The 26,962-nt window shown below is 44.0% G+C and overlaps 2 protein-coding genes across 2 annotated transcripts; one reads left to right on the forward strand and one right to left on the reverse strand.

Annotated features, from left to right (window-relative positions):
- The first annotated feature begins 883 nt into the window (after positions 1-883).
- On the forward strand, positions 884-13,750 carry prdm4.S (PR domain 4 S homeolog). Its single transcript, XM_018254793.2, has 12 exons — positions 884-1,013; positions 1,100-1,145; positions 1,803-1,936; positions 2,015-2,200; positions 2,955-3,668; positions 5,528-5,677; positions 6,356-6,474; positions 9,189-9,274; positions 9,846-9,973; positions 11,011-11,313; positions 11,426-11,594; positions 12,725-13,750. Exons 2-12 carry the CDS (start codon positions 1,135-1,137, stop codon positions 13,011-13,013), a joined length of 2,289 nt encoding a protein of 762 aa, XP_018110282.1. The 5' UTR covers positions 884-1,013; positions 1,100-1,134; the 3' UTR covers positions 13,014-13,750.
- A 1,594-nt stretch (positions 13,751-15,344) lies between these two features.
- akr1b1.S (aldo-keto reductase family 1, member B1 (aldose reductase) S homeolog) lies at positions 15,345-25,944 on the reverse strand. The gene is given in 10 exon segments (NM_001089929.1): positions 15,345-15,958; positions 16,222-16,304; positions 16,546-16,629; positions 17,687-17,768; positions 17,847-17,953; positions 18,810-18,932; positions 19,673-19,750; positions 20,063-20,179; positions 20,266-20,433; positions 25,785-25,944. Coding segments are annotated over 10 exon segments (957 nt in total). The 5' UTR covers positions 25,857-25,944; the 3' UTR covers positions 15,345-15,915.
- Positions 25,945-26,962: the final 1,018 nt, after the last annotated feature.

The following is a 26,962-nucleotide window of genomic DNA, read 5'->3' on the forward strand; positions in this document are numbered from 1 at the left end:
TGTGACAGTCGCCTCAGCATCAAGGGCCACCAAAAGGACCGTCACCCCCAGACTCACAGGACCCGTCACCCCCAGACTCACAGGACCCGTCACCCCCAGACTCACAAAAGGACCGTCACCCCCAGACTCACAAAAGGACCGTCACCCCCAGACTCACAGGACCCGTCACCCCCAGACTCACAGGACCCATCACCCCCAGACTCACAAAAGGACCGTCACCCCCAGACTCACAGGACCCGTCACCCCCAGACTCACAAAAGGACCGTCACCCCCAGACTCACAGGACCCGTCACCCCCAGACTCACAAAAGGACCGTCACCCCCAGACTCACAGGACCTGTCACCCCCAGACTCACAAAAGGACCGTCACCCCCAGACTCACAAAAGGACCGTCACCCCTAGACTCACAGGACCCGTCACCCCCAGACTCACAAAAGGACCGTCACCCCCAGACTCACAAAAGGACCGTCACCCCCAGACTCACAGGACCTGTCACCCCCAGACTCACAGGACCCATCACCCCCAGACTCACAAAAGGACCGTCACCCCCAGACTCACAAAAGGACCGTCACCCCCAGACTCACAGGACCTGTCACCCCCAGACTCACAGGACCCGTCACCCCCAGACTCACAAAAGGACCGTCACCCCCAGACTCACAGGACCCGTCACCCCCAGACTCACAGGACCCGTCACCCCCAGAATCACAAAAGGACCGTCACCCCCAGACTCACAAAAGGACCGTCACCCCCAGACTCACAGGACCCGTCACCCCCAGACTCACAAAAGGACCCGTCACCCCCAGACTCACAAAAGGATGGTCACCCCCAGACTCACAAAAGGACCGTCACCCCCAGACTCACAAAAGGACCGTCACCCCCAGACTCACAAAAGGACCCGTCACCCCAGACTCACAAAAGGAACGTCACCCCCAGACTCTGCAGACGCCGGTCCCCATGGATCTACTCGCTGAATCCTCCTGCAAGAATCTGGAGACAATGATGCTGTGCCTATAGGTTCTGCTCTTTATCTCTCTGTGTAATGAGCAAGGAATAATAGACGTGGCTGTGCTGTTAACTTTGCCTTTTTTTAACCCCTCCAGTCCTGTTCTGTCAGACGTGGCTGTGAAGGCATCAGATGCATTACAGGTACAGCTATAGCCAATAGGCTATTCACCCAACACACTGGCACCCCCAGTAAATCAGGGGTCCCCCTCAAAGCTGTCGCACTATGTTATCACCCCCTTTGTGTTTTCATTCAGCAGTGTGTGTTTTAGGGGGGAGACCTGTGGGGTATCAACACATGACGTGGATTCAAACAATATAACTGCCTATAAGGTTCACCCCTTCCAGGGGGGTCCTTTATAACAGTGGTCCCCAACCCATATTGCCTGGCGGAGGAAGATGCATGAGCGCATTTCAGGCTTACCAAAAAAAAACCCGTCCAAACAATATTTTGCTCCTTGTTGCGATCAGTAGAAACTTCCTGGACTCTGCATATCTGTTGTCACGGGGATGGTGCATAAGGGATATGGGATTGCAGGTAATTGGGGCCTTTTCATTGTTTTGGAACTACTATAGACCTCATCCAGGACCAGAGGCGACCCGGTGCTTGGGGACCCCTGTTTTATAAAAACTGGGTACATTTGCACCTGGGAAGCAACCGATCAGATGTTTGCTTGTATTGTTCTACCTGCTGGTTGAAAATAAAGCTAACCAGTGATTAGTTGCTATGGGTTGCTGCCCTATCCAGCCCTTCTATAACGTGTGTGTTTAATGCACAGCCTGTTTTCTTGTTACTCACAGAATGAATGAGTTGAACCTCAGCACCGTGGGGATGGAGCAGCTGACTCCTTCCTCTGTGACCAATTCTCTCCCGCTCTCGGGGAGTCATCTTGGACTTTCTGCCTCCCCCCCGCACAATACTCTTCCAGCGCCGGGTAAGTTGTTGCAACGGGTAGTTTTCCCATCTGCTATCAAACGTTTTATTTTCAAATGTCTTTTGCTCTTTGTTTCAGGCCTACCAGTGGCAATCCCTAACCTGGGTCCATCCTTAAGCTCCCTCCCTTCTGCGCTCTCAGTGATGCTTCCCATGGGTATAGGAGACCGAGGTGTGATGTGTGGTCTCCCAGAGAGAAACTATCCCCTTCCTCCTCCACCTTACCCTCACCTGGACAGCAGCTACTTCAGGCATATACTGCCAGGTATAGTGGGCTACAGTATTTAGTGGGGATCGACGCAAGTTGGCCCACATGTATGGCCAGTGTTAATCATGTAGTGTTAAAGGAGAACTAAAGCCTAATTAAAGAAATAGTTAGAAATGTTGTACATTATGTTTTGGGGTTTTGTACCAGCCCAAGGCAACCACAGCCCTTTATCAGTAAAGATCTGTGTCTCCAAAGATGCCCCAGTAGCTCCCCATCTTCTTTTCTGCTGATTCACTGCACATGCTCTGTGCTGCTGTCACTTACTGAGCTTAGGGACCCACTCACAATATACAGTACACATAGAATAGAAATGTCCCAATATAAGGCTGATTAGTAATTAATACACATAATTACTACATGGCAGCACAGAAACCAGTGCAATTAGCATCAGAATTGAATAATCAGCAAACCTGTAGCATCAGCTTATATTACAGCCAGGGAAGCTCATTTTCTGCTGGATAATTAGTGACGAGCCCTAAGCTTAGCTTCTCAACAGCCAATCAGAGCCCACTGAGCATGTGAGTGTCACAGACACTTTCCAAGATGGTGACCCCTGTGACAAGTTTGAAGTCCTGGATCATTGCTGCTATTGACAAGCTCAAACTTTAGCCTCGTGCAATAAGTTCACTATATAAAATATGCCATTTTTAGCCACATTCATTTTTAGGGTTTAGTTCTCCTTTTATCATTGTGAGGTGTATAGAAGTTATTGAGAATGATATCAGAATGTCCTGTTCTTTTCACTTTGCAGGAATCCTCTCGTATCTAGCTGACCGCCCCCCACCGCAGTACATACATCCCTGCTCGCTCAATGTAGACGGCAGCTCCACCGCCCCTCAGCCTCTGGACCCTTTTCAGCCTGGGGGATCTGTGGGCTTAGAGACTGGAATTGTATCCCTAGACTCTCGCTCAGTTGGTGGGCACACAGCACAGAGCCTGCACCCCAGCGATGGCCATGAGCTAGACACTGGGATTACTATGGGTAGTGTCTCCAGAGTTAACAGCCCCATCCCATCGGACAGCATTACAGAAGAGCTAAGCATGGAAGGAGTCCCAACAGAACATGGGCAGATCTCGAACGTTGCTCGATCTCATGAGCCCCTCACAGTGGATGGCAGTTTGCCCCCTGATGCCGTGGGCCATGCTGTTGTGTTACCGCTGCACAGCGGATCCTTAGAGCTCCCAGTAGTAATGGAGTCGGAACATCACATGGCAACTGGTTCAAGCATGTCAGAAAGCAGCCTAAGTGATACTATCCATACTGTGGCCATGAACAGTAACCCCCAGCTTTCATCTTTAACTTCCGTGTCTCTGCATGGGGCCAGCATCACCCTTGAGCCAGTCACCCCAGAGGTCTCCATGGGAGGGGGTCACGTTGATACCGGGAGCCTGACTTTTGTCCCTTCCACCCTACACATCGACTCCAATTCCAACAAAGAAAACATGGCAACTCTGTTTACAATTTGTAAGTGCGGACTCTGAATCTTCTGCTTTAATTATGCTGCCATAGTTTTATGGAATCTCTCTGTACAGGCTATGAGTAAACTTAGGGGACTGTTCCTGCTGAATTGTGCTTAGTACAGAGGAATACCTATGCTGCCATAGTTTTATGGGATCTCTCTGTACAGACTATGAGTAAACTTAGGGGACTGTTCCTGCTGAATTGTGCTTAGTACAGAGGAATATCTATGCTGCCAAAGTTTTATGGGATCTCTCTGTACAGACTATGAGTAAACTTAGGGGACTGTTCCTGCTGAATTGTGCTTAGTACAGAGGAATATCTATGCTGCCAAAGTTTTATGGGATCTCTCTGTACAGACTATGAGTAAACTTAGGGGACTGTTCCTGCTGAATTGTGCTTAGTACAGAGGAATATCTATGCTGCCAAAGTTTTATGGGATCTCTCTGTACAGACTATGAGCAAACTTAGGGACTGTTCCTGCTGAATTGTGCTTAGTACAGTGAATACCTATGCTGCCATAGTTTTATGGGATCTCTCTGTACAGACTATGAGCAAACTTAGGGACTGTTCCTGCTGAATTGTGCTTAGTACAGTGAATACCTATGCTGCCATAGTTTTATGGGATCTCTCTGTACAGACTATGAGCAAACTTAGGGACTGTTCCTGCTGAATTGTGCTTAGTACAGTGAATACCTATGCTACCATAGTTTTATGGGATCTCTCTGTACAGACTATGAGCAAACTTAGGGACTGTTCCTGCTGAATTGTGCTTAGTACAGGGAATACCTATGCTGCCATAGTTTTATGGGATCTCTCTGTACAGACTATGAGCAAACTTGGGGCTGTTCCTGCTGAATTGTGCTTAGTACAGGGAATACCTATGCTGTCATAGTTTTATGGGATCTCTCTGTACAGACTATGAGTAAACTTAGGGGACTGTTCCTGCTGAATTGTGCTTAGTACAGGGAATACCTATGCTGCCATAGTTTTATGGGATCTCTCTGTACAGACTATGAGCAAACTTAGGGGCTGTTCCTGCTGAATTGTGCTTAGTACAGGGAATACCTATGCTGTCATAGTTTTATGGGATCTCTCTGTACAGACTATGAGTAAACTTAGGGGACTGTTCCTGCTGAATTGTGCTTAGTACAGGGAATACCTATGCTGCCATAGTTTTATGGGATCTCTCTGTACAGACTATGAGCAAACTTAGGGACTGTTCCTGCTGAATTGTGCTTAGTACAGGGAATACCTATGCTGTCATAGTTTTATGGGATCTCTCTGTACAGACTATGAGTAAACTTAGGGGACTGTTCCTGCTGAATTGTGCTTAGTACAGGGAATACCTATGCTGCCATAGTTTTATGGGATCTCTCTGTACAGACTATGAGCAAACTTAGGGGCTGTTCCTGCTGTGCAAAAAATGATGGCTACAAATATCTACTAAGTTGCTGGTAGTTACTGGACCCCCAGAGGTGCTTGCTACCAAACCATGTCAAATTAGATGCAGTTTTTAGTTACTTCCAGAAAAAAACCTAAAACAGAGCAGCCATGCTGGATTTGTATGCTGCAGTTATGAGAGCAGAAAGTTTTATGCCTTAAAGACAGTGACATTCTAAGACAAAGTGCAATTGGCCTTTATTTATGGCTTTTGATTGCTTTTTCTTCATCAGCTCTCCTGAAGTTTGTAATTCCAGCTGTTATCTGGTTGCTAGGGTCCCGTTCTCTTTAGCAACCAGGTTATTTGGATGAAAAGCTGGAAGGTGTCTAATGAACTTCATATGATTAAATCAAGTTGTAATTTTTTTTCTCTATTAAAAGCAAAAAATTCTTCTCATTAATGTTTTCTGTTTTCCTGACAGGGTGTACGCTGTGTGACAGGGCTTACCCTTCTGATTGTCCTGAACACGGTCCGGTCACATTTATACCCGACAGTCCCATTGAGAGTCGGGCGAGATTGTCTCTCCCTAAGGAGCTGGTGCTGAGACAGTCTGTAACAGGAGCCGAAATGGGTAAGGAAAGTGTCTCATCCCATTCAAGGGGTGGTTCACCTTTAAATTAACTTTTAGTATTTATAGAACGGCTAACTCTAAGTACCTTTTCAATTGGTCGCCTATATTTATTTTTTACAGTTTTTGAATTATTTGCCTTCTTCTTCTGACTCTTTCCAGCTTTGAAATGGGGGTCACTGACCCCATCTTAAAAAACAAATGTAAGGCTACACATTTATTGCTAATTTTCTTTTACACATCTCAGGCCTCTCCTATTCATATTCCAGTCTCTTATCCGAATCAGTGCATGGTAGCTAGGGAAATTTGGACCCTAGCAATCAAAGTGCTGAAATTGCAAACTGGAGAGCCGCTGAATAAAAACCTAAATAAGTCAAAAACCACAAATAATAAAAAATGAAAACTAATTGCAAATTGTCTCAGAATATCCCTCTCTACATCATACTAAAATGAACTCAAAGGTGAAAAACCCCTTTAACTGATTTTACTGGTGCTTTGTTCTCATACTGTGTAATTTGTATCCATGTATCATTATAGTGTATGCAGATAATGCTGGCAAGGATAATTGTTTTGAGTCTCACCGTAGACTCCGGCTAAATATAAATCATTGAGAATGATGATCTCTTCTTCTCTTGCCTTTATCCAATAAACTTTTGTACTGGAAATACCTTCTTGTTACAGGTGTATGGGCACAGGAAAGCATCCCAGTCAGGACCTGCTTTGGGCCCTTAATAGGACAGGAGAGTCAGTCTCTGGAGGTTGCTGATTGGACAGACAAGTCAGCCAGTCATATCTGGAAGGTGAGAATCTGCATGTGCCCTAAGTTTGCTCATAGTCTGTACAGAGAGATCCCATAAAACTATGGCAGCATAGGTATTCCCTGTACTAAGCACAATTCAGCAGGAACAGTCCCTAAGTTTGCTCATAGTCTGTACAGAGAGATCCCATAAAACTATGGCAGCATAGGTATTCCCTGTACTAAGCACAATTCAGCAGGAACAGTCCCCTAAATTTGCTCATAGTCTGTACAGAGAGATCCCATAAAACTATGGCAGCATAGGTATTTCCCTGTACTAAGCACAATTCAGCAGGAACAGTCCCTAAGTTTGCTCATAGTCTGTACAGAGAGATCCCATAAAACTATGGCAGCATAGGTATTCCCTGTACTAAGCACAATTCAGCAGGAACAGTCCCCTAAATTTGCTCATAGTCTGTACAGAGAGATCCCATAAAACTATGGCAGCATAGGTATTTCCCTGTACTAAGCACAATTCAGCAGGAACAGTCCCTAAGTTTGCTCATAATCTGTACAGAGAGATCCCATAAAACTATGGCAGCATAGGTATTTCCCTGTACTAAGCACAATTCAGCAGGAACAGTCCCTAAATTTGCTCATAATCTGTACAGATAGATCCCATAAAACTATGGCAGCATAGGTATTTCCCTGTACTAAGCCCAATTCAGCAGGAACAGTCCCTAAGTTTGCTCATAGTCTGTATAGAGAGATCCCATAAAACTATGGCAGCATAGGTATTCCATGTACTAAGCACAATTCAGCAGGAACAGTCCCCTAAGTTTGCTCATAGTCTGTACAGAGAGATCCCATAAAACTATGGCAGCATAGGTATTCCCCTGTACTAAGCACAATTCAGCAGGAACAGTCCCTAAATTTGCTCACAGTCTGTACAGAGAGATCCCATAAAACTATGACACATAGGTATTCCCTGTACTAAGCACAATTCAGCAGGAACAGCCCCTAAGTTTGCTCACAGTCTGTACAGAGAGATCCCATAAAACTATGACACATAGGTATTCCCTGTACTAAGCACAATTCAGCAGGAACAGTCCCTAAGTTTGCTCATAGTCTGTACAGAGAGATCCCATAAAACTATGGCAGCATAGGTATTCCCTGTACTAAGCACAATTCAGCAGGAACAGTCCCTAAGTTTGCTCATAGTCTGTACAGAGAGATCCCATAAAACTATGGCAGCATAGGTATTCCCTGTACTAAGCACAATTCAGCAGGAACAGTCCCCTAAATTTGCTCATAGTCTGTACAGAGAGATCCCATAAAACTATGGCAGCATAGGTATTTCCCTGTACTAAGCACAATTCAGCAGGAACAGTCCCTAAGTTTGCTCATAGTCTGTACAGAGAGATCCCATAAAACTATGGCAGCATAGGTATTCCCTGTACTAAGCACAATTCAGCAGGAACAGTCCCCTAAATTTGCTCATAGTCTGTACAGAGAGATCCCATAAAACTATGGCAGCATAGGTATTTCCCTGTACTAAGCACAATTCAGCAGGAACAGTCCCTAAGTTTGCTCATAATCTGTACAGAGAGATCCCATAAAACTATGGCAGCATAGGTATTTCCCTGTACTAAGCACAATTCAGCAGGAACAGTCCCTAAATTTGCTCATAATCTGTACAGATAGATCCCATAAAACTATGGCAGCATAGGTATTTCCCTGTACTAAGCCCAATTCAGCAGGAACAGTCCCTAAGTTTGCTCATAGTCTGTATAGAGAGATCCCATAAAACTATGGCAGCATAGGTATTCCATGTACTAAGCACAATTCAGCAGGAACAGTCCCCTAAGTTTGCTCATAGTCTGTACAGAGAGATCCCATAAAACTATGGCAGCATAGGTATTCCCCTGTACTAAGCACAATTCAGCAGGAACAGTCCCTAAATTTGCTCATAATCTGTACAGATAGATCCCATAAAACTATGGCAGCATAGGTATTTCCCTGTACTAAGCCCAATTCAGCAGGAACAGTCCCTAAGTTTGCTCATAGTCTGTATAGAGAGATCCCATAAAACTATGGCAGCATAGGTATTCCATGTACTAAGCACAATTCAGCAGGAACAGTCCCCTAAGTTTGCTCATAGTCTGTACAGAGAGATCCCATAAAACTATGGCAGCATAGGTATTCCCCTGTACTAAGCACAATTCAGCAGGAACAGTCCCTAAATTTGCTCACAGTCTGTACAGAGAGATCCCATAAAACTATGACACATAGGTATTCCCTGTACTAAGCACAATTCAGCAGGAACAGCCCCTAAGTTTGCTCACAGTCTGTACAGAGAGATCCCATAAAACTATGACACATAGGTATTCCCTGTACTAAGCACAATTCAGCAGGAACAGCCCCTAAGTTTGCTCATAGTCTGTACAGAGAGATCCCATAAAACTATGGCAGCATAGGTATTCCCTGTACTAAGCACAATTCAGCAGGAACAGTCCCTAAGTTTGCTCATAGTCTACAGAGAGATCCCATAAAACTATGGCAGCATAGGTATTCCTCTGTACTAAGCACAATTCAGCAGGAATATTTTAGAAACAATGATCTTTTAACACAGAAAAAAGCAGAAATGGCAAAAAAATTAAGAGATCAGTGGTAAATCAGAACCCAAAATCACCATTGTGAGTGAGCAGGGAGATGTAACTGTTTGGTCGCTTTTAATATGGGCTGCAAATATTTTCTCAGTGGCATTGTGTTTCTCAGATGTACCACAACGGAGTGATGGAGTTCTGCATCATCACGACTGACGAGAATGAATGTAATTGGATGATGTTTGTGCGCAAGGCCAGGTATGAACTGACAGGGCTTTGAGGATAATTTACAGGCTGCAGAATTACAGTGAGTGTTTTCATGTGTGGCTGAGTGTTTAATTCTCTTATATACCACTTGGTAGGAGAGGGATGGGCTTGGCTCCTTAATACGTTTTGGAATCCATTCTGCCGGGTTGAGGGACTTAAAGGATAAATAAACCTTTAAAACAAGTGAATGTAAAATTGATGAGAGTGTTGTTCTAAGCTCTTTTGTCATTTACATTCATTATTTATTTTCTTTTTATTCCAAGATATTAAGGGATACATGTGCTGTTAATATGAATGAATTTTGTTCCAACAGCGCCACCTGCTGGTCAGTTTCTGACCAGTCTGACCACCAAGTAGTCAAGGAAGTTGTCAGGAGAAAGAAAGAGGCTGCTCTGATGTTCTTCTGCTTAGGAAAGATTTGAGAAAGGTTTCCAATTGTTTTCCTAAGCAGAAGAACATCAGAGCAGCCTCTTTCTTCGCTCATGTGTGAGTGTGTTCAGCTTTAGATTCTTGCCATAGTCTGTTACCTTTACTGCCATAACGGATTCATTTTTTGAACCAGGAATCCCGAGGAACAGAATCTTGTGGCCTACCCTCACGATGGGAAGATCTACTTCTGCACCTCGAATGAGGTCTCACCAGAACAGGAGCTGCTCTTTTATTACAGTCGGGACTACGCCAGGCAGATGGGTAAGCATTTGGGTTGGTTCGTGATCAATTTCACCTTTTATTTTTATTTTTTTGAGGGGTTGGTGTCTATAAGAGGCCACACAGGTGACTATATATATATATGGATTGGACTGTAGGGAGAGTGCTTTCTGATAAATTTTGGCAAAGGCAGGGTTGCCAGCTCTAATTTTCAAAACCAGAAATTCCAAAAATAGCACAATATGTGCACTGAAAAAAAAGTTAAAAAAAATAAATGAATATATATGTAAAAAAAAAAAATCTTAAAATGTTCAGTTTTGCTTATTTTTCCATGAAGCAAAATTGGACAGATTCGCCCCATCACTAGGGGTGTAATTAAATAGGGGGGCCCATGAGGTACAGGGGCCCCATATGGCCTAATTCATATACAGTTTCAATAAATATTTCTAAAACAGCTCAACCTGTAGACATTTTGGTGGCCAGCAGATTTTTGCCCCAAAATTGCCTGAAATTGAGGAAACTCCCTGGAAAATGCAAGAATGCTTAAAGGTAGGGATGCACCGAATCCAGGATTTGGTTTGGGATTCGGCCTTAGTCAGCAGGATTTGGATTCGGCCGAATCCTTCTGCCTGGCCAAACCGAATCCAAATCCTAATTTGCATATGCAAATTAGGGGCGGAGAGGGAAATTGCGTGACGTTTTGTCACAAAACAAGGAAGTAAAAAATGTTTTTCCCTTCCCACTCCTAATTTACATATGCAAATTAGGGTTCGGATTCGGTTCGGTATTCGGCCGAATCTTTTGTGAAGGATTCGGGGTTCGGCCGAATCCAAAATAGCGGATTCGGTGCATCCCTACTTAAAGGGGTTGTTCACCTTCAAACACTTTTTTTTTCAGTTCAGTTGGTTTCAGACAGATCACCAGAAATAATGACTTTTTCCAATTACTTTGGCCTTGTGTTTTTATATGGTCATGAAACTCCTCGGTAACTTATAATATCCTTATAATTTCCAAGAGGGGGTACTTTATTCACTATATAATTTATGGATATATATATATATATATATTTCTTTTATTAGGCCTCCCTGAACAGCCGGAGTTTTTCGTGTGCCACTGTGGGAAGGAGTGCCATTCGTATGCAGATTTCAAGAGCCACCTAAATAGCCACCTAACTGCCGAGTCTCTGAGCAGCGGAGCCAACGGGCTGATGCCCACCAACCGCAAGTGGAAATGCTCAATGTGCTCTCGCTCCTTCACCTCCTCCTCCAAACTCAACGTTCATTTCATGGGTCACATGGGCATGAAACCCCATAAGTGCGAGTTCTGCAACAAGGCATTCAGCGACCCCAGCAACCTTCGCACCCACCTCCGGATACACACGGGTGAGTGTTCTAAGCTGACAGTTGCTATAAAGAGCCGGGTTCAATGCAGGGCGTGTGGGCGGAGTCTGTATGAAACGTCATTCCATAAAAGGTGCGTTTGCTCCTGTTGTAGGTCAGAAGAATCATCGCTGCGGCCTGTGCAACAAGTCATTCACCCAGAAAGCTCACGTGGCCTCCCACATGGCCATACACACGGGCGAGAAGACCCTGAAATGCGACTTCTGCGAGAAGATGTTCATGCGAAGGCACGACCTAAAGCAGCACAGGCTCACCCACACCCGGTGCGTATACACACTCTCGGGGTTTCGAATAGGGATGCACAGAATCCAATATTCCCTCCCCGCCCCTTATTTGCATATGCAAATTAGGATTCAGTTTGGCTGGGCAGAAGGATTCGGCCGAATCCGAATCCTGCTGAAAAAGGCCGAATCCCGAACCGAAACCTGGATTCTGTGCATGCCTAGTTCCCAATAGCATTTGTTTTTCAAAAGAGCAAATGGATTTTTTTTTCATTCTAAAATCTGACATGGGGCTAGACATATTGTCAATTTCCCAGCTGCCCCAGTCATGTGACTTGTGCTCTGATAAACTTCAGTCACTCTTTACTGCTGTACTGCAAGTTGGAGTGATATCGCCCCCTCCCTTTCCCCCCAGCAGCCAAACAACAGAACAATGGGAAGGTAACCAGATATGGGTCGGGCACACGGGCAGATTGAGAGAGATTAGTCACCAGGCGACAAATCTCGTTCTTCAGGGAGACTAATCTCCTGTATCTGCCTTCCACTGGCTAAAATGAAAATCGCCTGGGGGCAGGCACTCGGAGCGCTACGTTTTCCGAAGTTGCCCTCACAAGGAAAATTTGGAAAAGGAAGTGCCACGTGCTATTTTTCATTCTAGCCGGCGGGAAGGCAGTTCAGGGAGATTGTTGCCCCAAAGCTGAGGCGATTTGTTGCCGGGGCGACTAATCTCTCCGTGTGTCCTTACCCTAGCAGCTCCCTAACACAGGATAACAGCTGCCTGTGAGGTCCAAGAACAGCACTCAATAGTAAAATCCAGGTCCCACTGCGACACATTCAGTTACATTGAGTAGGAGAAACAACAGGCTGCCAGAAAGCAGTTCCATCCTAAAGTGCTGGCTCTTTCTGAAATCACATGACCAGGCAAAATGACCTGAGATGCACCTACACACCAATATTACAACTAAATACACTTGTTGGTTCAGGAATGACATTTTATATTGTACAGTGAATTATTTGCAGTGTAAACAGTGTCATTTAGAAATAAAAAAGACATCATAAAAATCATGACAGAATCCCTTTAAATCCCAGTTTCCATTCATATTAAAGGGATTAGGCTGTGCACAGCTAATACTATTCCCCTTACAAAAACCTTCTTTTGTTTTTCCCTACAGGGAACGGCATATCAAATGCCCCAAGTGTGAAAAATGCTTCTCCCGCACAGGTCACCTTAAGAAGCACATCGATTCGCACGAAGGGAGGCGGGACTATGTGTGCGAGAAATGCTCCAAGGCTTTCCTCACCAGGTACCACCTCACCAGGCACCTGAAGATCTGCAAGGGTCCAAGCACCGCCCCCCTTACGCCCGATACTGATGAGGAAGAGGATTTGGAGGATGAAGAGTTACTGAGCTCGGACTGTGCAGCGTTTGATACGGACGGGCAACTGACTGTGCACACGTGACTGCGGGAGCTGCCCTGTGTATTTATTTTATTTATTTCTGCCTCTAAAAGGCAAATCAGGACTTGTTATCCCCATTCGTTACCAATCATTGGCTGAGAAGAAAGGAAAGGCGGAGCTTTCTTTAGGAAGGAAAGGGGGCGGAGCTTTCTTTAGGATTGAAAGGGCGGAGCATTCTTTAGGAAGGAAGGAAAGGGCGGAGCATTCTTTAGGAAGGAAAGGGCAGAGCATTCTTTAGGAAGGAAGGAAAGGGCGGAGCATTCTTTAGGAAGGAAAGGGCAGAGCATTCTTTAGGAAGGAAGGAAAGGGCGGAGCATTCTTTAGGAAGGAAAGGGCGGAGCATTCTTTAGGAAGGAAGGAAAGGGCGGAGCATTCTTTAGGAAGGAAAGGGCAGAGCATTCTTTAGGAAGGAAAGGGCGGAGGATTCTTTAGGAAGGAAAGGGCAGAGCTTTCTTTAGGAAGGAAAGGGTGGAGCTTTCTTTAGGAAGGAAAGGGTGGAGCTTTCTTTAGGAAGGAAAGGGTGGAGCTTTCTTTAGGAAGGAAAGGGCGGAGCATTCTTTAGGAAGGAAAGGGCGGAGCATTCTTTAGGAAGGAAAGGGCGGAGGATTCTTTAGGAAGGAAAGGGCAGAGCTTTCTTTAGGAAGGAAAGAGTGGAGCTTTCTTTAGGAAGGAAAGCCCCATTATTAAAATATAAAATGGATGATCTATGCCTAAAGAATAAATCAAGCCTGAGACTTTTGCGTCAGAGTCTGGGATCCTATTGTTGTACAGTGGTGTGGAAAATGCCTGACACTTTAAAGGATAAGTAAACCTTTAAAATAAGTGAATGTAAAATTGATGAGAGTGCTAATCTAGGCACTTTTTGTCATTTACATTCATTATTTATTTTCTTTTTATTCCGAGATATTAAGGGATACATGTGCTGTTAATCTGAATGAATTTTGTTCCAACAGTGCCAAAACTTTCCTAAGCAGAAGAACATCAGAGCATATGTATCCCTTAATATCGTGGAATAAAAAGAAAATAAATTATGAATGTAAATGACAAAAGTGCTTAGAATAACACTCATCAATTTCACATTCACTTATGTTAAAGGTTTACTTATCCTTTAATTATAGGACTTAAAGGGGTAGGTTCACCTTTAAGATTTACATATAACATTTAGTATGTTGTAGAATGGCTAATTCTAAGCAACTGTTCAAGTGATCATTATTTATTTTTCATTCTTCATATTTATAGTTTTTGAATGATTTGCCTGCTTCTGACTCTTTCCAACTTTCAGATGGGGGTCACTGACCCCATCTAAATACACATGCTTTGTAAGGCTACACATTTGTTGTTATTGCTAATTTTTATTGCTCATCTTTCTATTCAAGTCCTCTCCTATTCATATCCCAGTCTCTTATTTAAATCAGTGCATGGTTGCTAGGGGAATTTGGACCCTAGCAACCAGATACATGAAATTGCAAATTGGAGAGCTGCTGAAAAAAAAAAAGCTAAATAACAAAAAATAATAAATCTAATTCAATTGCAAATTGACTCTCTACATCATACTGTTAATTTAAAGGAGAACTAAAGCCTAACTAAAGAAGTAGGTAGAAATGTTGTACATGATGTTTTGTGCTTCTGTACCAGCCCAAGGCAACCACATCCCTTTAGCAGTAAAGATCTGTATCTCCAAAGATGCCCCAGTAGCTCCCCATCTTCTTTTCTACTGATTCACATGCTCTGTGCTGCTGTCACTTACTGAGCTTAGGGACCCACTCACAATATACAGTACACATAGAATAGAAATGTCACAATATAAGGCTGATTAGTAATTAATACACATAATTACTACATGGCAGCACAGAAACCAGTGCAATTAGCATCAGAATTGAATAATCAGCAAACCTGTAGCATCAGCTTATATTACAGCCAGGGAAGCTCATTTTCTGCTGGATAATTAGTGACGAGCCCTAAGCTTAGCTTCTCAACAGCCAATCAGAGCCCACTGAGCATGTGAGTGTCACAGACACTTTCCAAGATGGTGACCCCCTGTGACAAGTTTGAAGTCCTGGATCATTGCTGCTATTGACAAGCTCAAACTTTAGCCTCGTGCAATAAGTTCACTATAGAAAATAGGGCATTTTTAGCCACTTTCATTTTGAGGGTTTAGTTCTCCTTTAAGGCCACATTGACTATAATAAATACTAATACATGTGCTGTTAATATGAATGGAGAAGAACATCAGAGCAGCTCCAGGGGGCCAGCGTTTGGGTGAAACTGTCATCTAAGAGAACCGTCGGCAGAAATTTGTCCCATCCTGTCGGTGACCCAAAAACACAAACATTAGACTTTTTCCCGTTTTTAATAGAACAGATTTGCCTGCGGGGCAGTTACAGTAAGTTACACAAGGAATGGAGTGATCCACTATTGGAGATGTAGAGGTGACGCCATATCTACGTGGACAAGGTACTTTCCACTGGTTCTGACCAAGCTTTCTTTATTTGGGGGACTCATTTACCAATAAAACCCATTTCTTAACCTCTGATCCCAAGATGGCGCTGAACTGCCACTCCCACAGCATTCCTCTACCCTCATGTATGGGAGTTGTAGTTCTGCATCATCAAGGGACACAAGATTATGGAAACAGCAGGGCTAGTGTCTCTGCTAGCCACGACTTTGGCAACTATTAAAAAAATTCTTAGTGCCCCAGATATGTAGCTTTTAGAATCAAGGACACACCCCTGTGGGCGGAGACTGCAGTTTGTGGCCATGTTATCCAATCACAGGCACTTAAAGAATAGCAGGACGACCATGGCATTTGCCCCTTATTCAAAAATCCGAAGCTTCCCGCAAACCTAGGAAATAACCTTGTAACGAAGAAACGAGAAACGATGAGACGAAAGAGCTGGTGAGTCGCCTAATACTCTGCGTTGAAGGGATAATCCTTGTGCTTCCTGGCACTGCGGGGAAGGAGAAGAAAATACACCGGTGAAGCTGGAGGCAAAGTTATGTTATTAAAAAAGGTGCACTGTCTCTTTAAGAGGGAATATATCTATCTATCTATCTATTTATTTACTTCCCCTTTAAAATAAGACTTTTTTTTTTTTATGACTTGGCCCATTGTTATAGGAACAAGTAGAAGGTTTCCTCCCCCCCCCCCCCCACCAGGTGGCACTTTGATTAAGCAACCGACAGTTGGGTAGAAAGGGAAGCGGACACTTACGAGGACAGAGCGCACACTCGCCAGCCTCGCTCGAAACTAAAGATGGCTTCCAAGTCGTCCTGCGACAGCTCAAAGTCGAACACCTGCAACGGCAGAAACCTCATTAATGTACAGTAGGGCAGTGGCTGTCTGGTTGCTAGGGTCCAGTTTACCCTGGCAACCAGGCAGTGGCCTGACTAGAAAGATAAGAAATACAAAGTAAGAATATCAATAACATTGTTGCCTGACAACACAATAGGTTACGGTTGCTGGGGTCAGTGACCCCCCCATGTGAAGGCGAAGAGACTTTTTCTGGGTTGGACAGGATTTTTACCCTCCTCTTACCTTGAAGTTCTCCTCAATGCGCCCCGGGGTGACAGATTTGGGGATAACGACAACGTTCCGCTGAATAGGAAACCGGATCAGAACCTGCAGGGGGACAATAGGAACATTGAGTATTGGGAATATAGAGCCGGACTCTCAAAGCTGAACTAAAGGGCAACTGGGAATGGAACGGGAATCAAAAATGCCAATGAATTTAAAGGGGAACTACACTTCTAAATGATGCTGAATGCAAGAATAAATTCTAAGCAGATTCGCAATCTCCATTCATTCCTCATTCTCACTGGGTTTATAGTTCTGTGTAACTGTCATTGTGTCTGTCCCTTTCTCTGCACTGCTGCTTCTGACTCCTGATACAACTTCCCAATATCCATTCATTCCTCATTCTCACTGGGTTTATAGTTCTGTGTAACTGTCATTGTGTCTGTCCCTTTCTCTTCTCTGCACTGCTGCTTCTGACTCCTGATACAACTTCCCAATATCCATTCATTCCTCATTCTCACTGGGTTTATAGTTCTGTGTAACTGTCATTGTGTCTGTCCCTTTCTCTTCTCTGCACTGCTGCTTCTGACTCCTGATACAACTTCCCAATATCCATTCATTCCTCATTCTCACTGGGTTTATAGTTCTGTGTAACTGTCATTGTGTCTGTCCCTTTCTCTGCACTGCTGCTTCTGACTCCTGATACAACTTCCCAATATCCATTCATTCCTCATTCTCACTGGGTTTATAGTTCTGTGTAACTGTCATTGTGTCTGTCCCTTTCTCTTCTCTGCACTGCTGCTTCTGACTCCTGATACAACTTCCCAATATCCATTCATTCCTCATTCTCACTGGGTTTATAGTTCTGTGTAACTGTCATTGTGTCTGTCCCTTTCTCTTCTCTGCACTGCTGCTTCTGACTCCTGATACAACTTCCCAATATCCATTCATTCCTCATTCTCACTGGGTTTATAGTTCTGTGTAACTGTCATTGTGTTTGTCCCTTTCTCTGCACTGCTGCCCCTGACTCCTGATACAACTATTGAAAGCAGCATCTGTCTGTCCTTTTCTGCACTGCTGTTTCTGACTCTCGCAGCAATGTAGCAGTACTGGGATTTAGACACAGAACTAGATTGGGGACTTATGGTACAGGATCATATACCTGGGCTGACGTCTTGTTGTATTTTTTGGCAATTTCCTTGATCTTGGTCTCCTCCAGCAAAGACGGATCCTCAGGTTTGGCCCTAGGGACACAAGAAATGGGATTAATACAGAATCTCAGGAAGGTGCAAGTGAATATAAAAGAGTAACGAGGGTCGTACCAAGGCCGATCTGGGGAGCCCAGGGGGCTGTAGGCAGTGACCACGATACCCTTGGACTGGCAGAAATCGATCAGTTTCTTCTGATTCAGGTAGGGGTGACATTCAAACTGCAACATTAATAGGATGGCAGTAAATAATGGGTCAGTTTGCATCGGTTAGTGTTTTTATTACTGTACTTCCTGTTCCTGGACTGCTCTCCTCCCCGTGATCAAGCAGTGGGCGGGGCTTGGTCCTACACCCAGAAGCTTGCCAGACCCTTTCCTCTCTGCACTGATCTCTATGGCAAAGCAAGATGACAAATCTCTGGCCACTAAAGATCAAGGCAGTGAGAAAATCCCCTTTAGACAATTCTGCTCTACGTCAAGCTCCTCCCTCGTCCCTGACAATAGGAATGAGAACAGCCCAGGAGTAGGAAGTACAGAAAAAAAAAAAGACATTTCTATATCTGGATACGTATGGGGTGGATAAGTGAAACTAACTTTCTATTTTTAAGTGACCGCAGAATCCAGAAAGATTCCAGGCAGCCGTTGTAACTACCGGCCGGTTGCTAGGCACAGAGGCCACAGCAACCAGATTTCTGTGCCAAACTTGAAATATATATATATACACACACTGGATAGAGAGAGAGAGATAGATAGAGAGAGAGATAGATAGATAGATAGATAGATAGATAGATAGATAGATAGAGAGAGAGAGAGAGAGAGAGAGAGAGAGAGAGAGAGAGAGAGAGAGAGAGATAGAGAGATAGAGAGATAGAGAGAGAGAGAGAGAGAGAGAGAGAGAGAGATAGAGAGAGATAGAGAGAGATAGAGAGAGAGAGAGAGATAGAGAGAGATAGAGAGAGATAGAGAGAGATAGAGAGAGATATATATGTTTGAGACATACAAGTTTTAAAGTGACCAATCACATTGTAAAGAATCCTGACCCCCCCAACCAATAACATTCCAGGGATGACAGTTGTACCTGGTGAACCGCCGGCTTGTGTTTCAGTCCTGGTTTATTCAGCAGCTGCTCAATTTGCTCGCGGTTGAAGTTTGAGATGCCGATGGCCTTTACTAGCCCGGCGTCTACCAACTCCTCCATCCCCTGGGGGAAACAGAGACAAACACTAGGAGTGCAGGTTGCTAAAATACCCCCCCATTCCTCATATAATGGAACAAGCCTCTCCCCCCATAAGGACTTCATTGGATATTACCCAGCCCTGGGATCTTTCCATTAATATAAACCATTCAAAGCTTTCAATAGAACAGAGCCCTGGTGGCCCACTGTGTATTGAAGGTGGCCCATTTGCAATTAGAGGGGTTGTTTACCTTTAAATTAACTGTTAGTATAATGTAGAGAGGGATATTCTGAGATAATTTGCAGTTGGTTTTCATTTTTTACTATTTGTGGTTTTTGACTTATTTAGTTTATTTTTTTTTTTCAGCAGCTCTCCAGTTTGACGTTTCAGCCCTCTGGTTGCTAGGGTCCAAATTCCCCTAGCAACCATGCATTGATTTGAATAAGAGACTGGAATATGAATAGGAGAGGCCTGTATAGAAAGATGAGGAATAAAAAGTAACAATTACAATAAATGTGTGGCCTTACAGAGCATTATTTTGGGGTCAGTGACCCCCCCATTTGAAAGATGGGAAGAATCAGAAAAAAGACAAATAATTCAAAAACTATAAAGAAGAAAAAATAAAGGCCAACTGAAAAGTTGCTTAGAATTGGCCATTTATAACGAACTAGAAGAGGCCTCGCGCTGATCAGTATTGACAAAAGCCCCTGTGGCCCCTTCAGTATTCGTCCCCCATAACCCCCAACAGCAAATGAAATGAAAGTACCTCCCAGGTATCCAGAAAACACGTATTACTCGGAATTACACATCCCTCGTTGTCAATTGGGAAGAGCGCATCCCCAACCTGGAATATAGAATTGCACAAAAATGGCATTTATTTACAGGGGGGAAAAAAATGAATAATGACAGTTGCGAAGACTGAAATCAACTGCTTTTATTTCCCCTTTAGTCTCCAATTTGCAATAGAAATGGGGGGGGGGGATGTCTTTCCCAACCCCAGACCAGCTCTATACTGTAAGAACGGCAGGAGCCTTGTACCATCTCACTTTATACAAAAGAAAAAAGGGCATCCGACCCTTAGTTGAAACGATCTACTGTATCTGCCATCCCAATAGAAAGCTGCAGGTTAGACCTGGGAGCAGTGTATAATGCCCACCTGGAATCCTGTCGGCCAATGGACCAGGTAGAGATCCAGATAATCCAGTTTCAGGTCGGACAGAGTTTTCTGGCAGGCTCCCTTCACCATGGACTTGTCATGGAAGGTGTTCCACAGCTATAGGAGAGACACAGGAGGGAATTGGGGGTGGTGCAAAGGGTTAACTTTAATATTGTTTATACCAATGGGCAGGAGGCCGGTACCTTGCTGACAATGAACAGGTCTTCTCTCTTCACTGCTCCTTCCTTTATCTTCTGCTGGATCCCCTCTCCCACCTCCGTCTCATTCTGATACACGTAAGCACAATCCAGGTGTCTGTATCCAACCTCAATAGCCTTAGCAACCGCCGCCTTCACCTTCCCTGGCTCAGACTGACACAAAGCACATGTATTAGAATGTACCCCCTACTGTAAATGATAAGGATATTAGAAGTCACTGAGGGGTTGTTCTGTGACCATATAAAGACACAAGGCTGCAGGCTGAGTTATACAGGGAACTCTGAGTATCACTTATATATTATAAGGGATGATGTACCCCCTACTGTTAAATGATAAGGATATTAGAAGTCACTGAGGGGTTGTTCTGTGACCATATAAAGACACAAGGCTGCAGGCTGAGTTATACAGGGAACTCTGAGTATCACTCATGTATTATAAGGGATAATGTACCCCCTACTGTAAATGATAAGGATATTAGAAGTCACTGAGGGGTTGTTCTGTGACCATATAAAGACACAAGGCTGCAGGCTGAGTTATACAGGGAACTCTGAGTATCACTCATGTATTATAAGGGATAATGTACCCCTACTGTAAATGATAAGGATATTAGAAGTCACTGAGGGGATGTTCTGTGACCATATAAAGGCACAAGGCTGCAGGCTGAGTTATACAGGGAACTCTGAGTATCACTCATGTATTATAAGGGATAATGTACCCCTACTGTAAATGATAAGGATATTAGAAGTCACTGAGGGGTTGTTCTGTGACCATATAAAGGCACAAGGCTGCAGGCTGAGTTATACAGGGAACTCTGAGTATCACTCATGTATTATAAGGGATAATGTACCCCCTACTGTAAATGATAAGGATATTAGAAGTCACTGAGGGGTTGTTCTGTGACCATATAAAGGCACAAGGCTGCAGGCTGAGTTATACAGGGAACTCTGAGTATCACTCATGTATTATAAGGGATAATGTACCCCCTACTGTAAATGATAAGGATATTAGAAGTCACTGAGGGGTTGTTCTGTGACCATATAAAGGCACAAGGCTGCAGGCTGAGTTATACAGGGAACTCTGAGTATCACTCATGTATTATAAGGGATAATGTACCCCCTACTGTAAATGATAAGGATATTAGAAGTCACCGAGGGGTTGTTCTGTGACCATATAAAGGCACAAGGCTGCAGGCTGAGTTATACAGGGAACTCTGAGTATCACTCATGTATTATAAGGGATAATGTACCCCCTACTGTAAATGATAAGGATATTAGAAGTCACTGAGGGGTTGTTCTGTGACCATATAAAGACACAAGGCTGTAGGCTGAGTTATACAGGGAACTCTGAGTATCACTCATGTATTATAAGGGATAATGTACCCCCTACTGTAAATGATAAGGATATTAGAAGTCACTGAGGGGTTGTTCTGTGACCATATAAAGGCACAAGGCTGTAGGCTGAGTTATACAGGGAACTCTGAGTATCACTCATGTATTATAAGGGATAATGTACCCCCTACTGTAAAATAAAACGACAGACTAAGATACTCCTGTTAGTAAGGCCTTGGTGTATGTAATATGGATATACAAGAAGGATATGTACAGGATTCTCTTATGACAGCCTTATATAACAGGAGCAGGGGGCAGATCAGATGATGTTGGAAAGCAGCCACTACAAAGCCCTGATCTCACTGATCTCAGAGTGACTGATGTGTAACTAATGATGTACCACTTGTCCTGCTCTGGGTATTATACTAACTGTCAGTTATCTACACACAGTTTAGTGGATCTGAGTTGAGACTGATGGGATCGAATTGCCCCAGCAAACACCCCCAGGGGCAGGAGAGTGGGGCTGTCTGTAGAAGGGATAAGAGTGGAGGAGGGATATTTATAGGGTGGGAATATTAATATCACTATTGGATCAGGGCAGCTTTATAGAGTTGCCTCTGGGGGTGCAGGGGGCACAGGGAGGAGGCAGGTTCAGCTGTTGTGTTTAGGGTCCAACAAAGACCCGACAACAACCCAATTGAGCCGCTTCAATAAGCAAAGGGGACACTTTGGGTTCATTCAGAAGCACCAGGCAAGTTTGTCCCTGTCCAGTAACCAATGGCAACCAATCAGCAGATAGTGAGCCCAAGAGCCAACACTCTAATAGCCAGTGTCAGGACATTATCCCTGTTTTCATCATAAGAAGTCAGAGGAGTGGCAGCTTCAGAGTCAGAAATCTGCCGAGTCACTGCCTCTCCCCGAGGGGGGAAATAATTTAATTATAGGAACCAGGCGCCTCCCCAGCGCATTATCCACAGGATCTGTCTCTGCCAAGTAACGAAATAGAGACTTATTCTTAAAGGGGAAACAACATGGCAGAATCAGTTGCATAGTTTCAGAAGTGAGAACCAGCAGTGTGCAGGCTCAGCTTTCAATAGCAATGACATTTACACAGAACTATAAACCCAGTGAGAATGAGGAATGAATGGATATTGGGAAGTTGTATCAGGAGTCAGAGGCAGCAGTGCAGAGAAAGGGACAGACACAATGACAGTTACACAGAACTATAAACCCAGTGAGAATGAGGAATGAATGGATATTGGGAAGTTGTATCAGGAGTCAGAGGCAGCAGTGCAGAGAAAGGGACAGACACAATGACAGTTACACAGAACTATAAACCCAGTGAGAATGAGGAATGAATGGATATTGGGAAGTTGTATCAGGAGTCAGAGGCAGCAGTGCAGAGAAAGGGACAGACACAATGACAGTTACACAGAACTATAAACCCAGTGAGAATGAGGAATGAATGGATATTGGGAAGTTGTATCAGGAGTCAGAAGCAGCAGTGCAGAGAAGAGAAAGGGACAGACACAATGACAGTTACACAGAACTATAAACCCAGTGAGAATGAGGAATGAATGGATATTCGGAAGTTGTATCAGGAGTCAGAAGCAGCAGTGCAGAGAAGAGAAAGGGACAGACACAATGACAGTTACACAGAACTATAAACCCAGTGAGAATGAGGAATGAATGGATATTGGGAAGTTGTATCAGGAGTCAGAAGCAGCAGTGCAGAGAAGAGAAAGGGACAGACACAATGACAGTTACACAGAACTATAAACCCAGTGAGAATGAGGAATGAATGGATATTGGGAAGTTGTATCAGGAGTCAGAAGCAGCAGTGCAGAGAAGAGAAAGGGACAGACACAATGACAGTTACACAGAACTATAAACCCAGTGAGAATGAGGAATGAATGGATATTGGGAAGTTGTATCAGGAGTCAGAAGCAGCAGTGCAGAGAAGAGAAAGGGACAGACACAATGACAGTTACACAGAACTATAAACCCAGTGAGAATGAGGAATGAATGGATATTCGGAAGTTGTATCAGGAGTCAGAAGCAGCAGTGCAGAGAAGAGAAAGGGACAGACACAATGACAGTTACACAGAACTATAAACCCAGTGAGAATGAGGAATGAATGGATATTGGGAAGTTGTATCAGGAGTCAGAGGCAGCAGTGCAGAGAAAGGGACAGACACAATGACAGTTACACAGAACTATAAACCCAGTGAGAATGAGGAATGAATGGATATTGGGAAGTTGTATCAGGAGTCAGAAGCAGCAGTGCAGAGAAGAGAAAGGGACAGACACAATGACAGTTACACAGAACTATAAACCCAGTGAGAATGAGGAATGAATGGATATTGGGAAGTTGTATCAGGAGTCAGAGGCAGCAGTGCAGAGAAGAGAAAGGGACAGACACAATGACAGTTACACAGAACTATAAACCCAGTGAGAATGAGGAATGAATGGATATTGGGAAGTTGTATCAGGAGTCAGAAGCAGCAGTGCAGAGAAGAGAAAGGGACAGACACAATGACAGTTACACAGAACTATAAACCCAGTGAGAATGAGGAATGAATGGATATTGGGAAGTTGTATCAGGAGTCAGAAGCAGCAGTGCAGAGAAAGGGACAGACACAATGACAGTTACACAGAACTATAAACCCAGTGAGAATGAGGAATGAATGGATATTGGGAAGTTGTATCAGGAGTCAGAAGCAGCAGTGCAGAGAAGAGAAAGGGACAGACACAATGACAGTTACACAGAACTATAAACCCAGTGAGAATGAGGAATGAATGGATATTGCTCAGATGTACATTTTTTCTGGAATCAGAACCTGCAGTTCACAGGACAGACAACAGAAATGACAGTGAAGACAAGTCTATAAACTCAGTGAATGGATACTGGGAAGCTGCTTAGAGTCACATATTTATTAGGCAAAAACTTTTTTTTGGACGAAGTTCCCCTTTAGGTCTCTGGATTCATAATATTAGGGAGAAATCTAGTGACATGTGATTAAATAAAGTGACAAGTTTCATTAGACAGACGATCCCTTTAGCTACAGGACTGGGGTTTATTATATTCACTGTCACATCTCAGTCTCAGACACATTTACAGCAGCACAAGGTGCAGAGATGGATAAGGAGCAAAGTGCAGGGGGCACTGGGTTTTTGGGTTCAGCTCTGGCCTTGAGAAGGTGACACTCCCAGGGCTCATTTTGCACTGAATAGACTTGCCCTTTGCATTGTGGGTCACTTTGTCTAGTGGCCCCTGTCCCTAATAATTATACAATACAGCCAGGAATGCTGGGAGTTGTAGTTCGTGCAGAACCTTAAAGGGATACTGTCATGGGAAAAAAACTCAATTCAATATTGAAATCTGACCTGGGGCTAGACATATTGTCAGTTTCTCAGCTGCCCCTGGTCATGTGACTTGTGCCTGCACTTTAGAGAGAAATGCTTTCTGGCAGGCTGATGTTTTTCCTTCTCAATGTAACTGAATGTGTCTCAGTGGGACATGGGTTTTTACTATTGAGTGTTGTTCTTAGATCTACCAGGCAGCTGTTATCTTGTATTAGGGAGCTGATATCTGGTTACCTTCCCATTGTTCTTTTGTTTGGCTGCTGGGGGGGGGAAAGAGAGGGGGGTTATACCACTCCAATTTGCAGTACAGCAGTAAAGAGTGATTGAAGTTTATCAGAGCACAAGTCACATGACTTGTGGCAGCTGGGAAATTGACAATATGTCTAGCCCCGTGTCAGATTTCAAAATTGAATATAAAAAAATCTGTTTGCTCTTTTGAGAAATGGATTTCAGTGCAGAATTCTGCTGGAGCAGCACTATTAACTGATTCATTTTGAAAAAAAATTTTTTCCCATGACAGTATCCCTTTAAAGGCATAGGATAAAGTTTAATAGGGAAGTAACACTGTGAGATGCAGCTCAGGGAAATAATGGAGACATCAGGGCTGATTTACAAGCCCCACTCTGCCAGGAATGCTGGGAAATGTAGTCCAGGGGCTGCTTGAGATACACACACATTGCAGGACAATAAGAGGAGGTGAGATTAGTGCAACTGTAACATAACTGTACTGCGTGTTGCATTACAGGTATCAGAGCAGCCGTGCATGCTGGGAGTTGTAGTAAAGAGCAGCAGCGCCAGTGTGCCACTCACCTTCCATGTCCCCAGTCCGACAATGGGCATCTGGGCCCCGGTGTAAAGCTGCACGTGGGTCGGACCTTTCATTGCTGCGGCCGGTGCTGAGACTAGAGCGCAGGAGACTGAACAGCGGAAGCAGAGACTGGGAGGGGTTACAAGCCAAAGGCGCCGTCTGATTGGCAGCTCGGTGGGTGTGGTCCGGCCTGATTGTTAAAGAAACTGAAGGTGTGGGAAGGGCTTGCGGGTCACATGTTACAGCTCGGCTGTGATTGGGCACTTCTCTGGTTAAAAGAATTAAAGGGGAAGTACACTGGCAACCATTATCAGATAACGTTCTTATATAAATATAAAGTGAGATGGGAGGGGCTAAAATGTGTAAGTTGCTGTTGCTGCTGCCGCCTGGGTGTTCACTGACCTTTAGTTTTAGGGATAGTCTATCTCTCCTTTAACTTTATCTCCTAGTGCTGCCCCAGGACTGGCCAATCATTAGCCAAGGAATTTCACCTTTCAATGAACTTTAAATGAAAAAAGCAACTTTCATTTGGTCTTCGTTATTTATTCTGCTATTTATTCTGTTATTTATTCAGTTATTTATTCTGTGCTCTTTCTCCAATATTCGTTTATTCCCAGGCCATTTACTCAACTTCCTATCCTGTTTGTCAAGGGGTCGTTGACCCTGGCAACCAAAAGAAATTTATCATTTCGCCTAATTGTTTTGCCTTTCCGACTGCGGCCTGGTTGCTAAGGTAATGAAGCCCCAGCAACCCGACGGCCATTCAAATTCCAAGCCTTAGCGCTGCGTCCGGGGAAAAAAACACAAAAAATGAAGATTAAGGCTAAAAACAATTATATATTATATACCTGCTCTACTGCCCTTCACTTTGTTACCTGCTTGTGGGCTTAACCCAACCCGCTGTCAGCTCATACAGCTCTTTACATATACCACTGATAGCCCAATCTTATATATTCTGTGTTTTTTTTCAGTTATTTCAGTTTTGCTAATGAAGGTGAATTGCCCTTTAAGCTGTGAGTCTAAGGGACCTACAATTACTTATTTGCTTATCTCAAAATTGTTACAAAAGTATCTTATTTGCACCTGCTGGCTGTTCTGGGCTCTCTGCCAAAAGCCAATTAAGTTTATTTTTCTGGCTGTTCAGTGCAGAGAAAGTCGGGACTTTTGAGTACAAATGCGG

Source organism: Xenopus laevis, chromosome 3S, assembly GCF_017654675.1.
Source record: "Xenopus laevis strain J_2021 chromosome 3S, Xenopus_laevis_v10.1, whole genome shotgun sequence".
Taxonomy (NCBI): domain Eukaryota; kingdom Metazoa; phylum Chordata; class Amphibia; order Anura; family Pipidae; genus Xenopus; species Xenopus laevis.

Bases quoted from the DNA above. Each gene is read 5' to 3' on its own strand.
- prdm4.S (XM_018254793.2), top strand. The intron at 3,669-5,527 runs GTAAGTGCGGAC...TTTTCCTGACAG, and splicing joins GGCAACTCTGTTTACAATTT to GGTGTACGCTGTGTGACAGG. The intron at 6,475-9,188 runs GTGAGAATCTGC...TGTGTTTCTCAG, and splicing joins CAGCCAGTCATATCTGGAAG to ATGTACCACAACGGAGTGAT.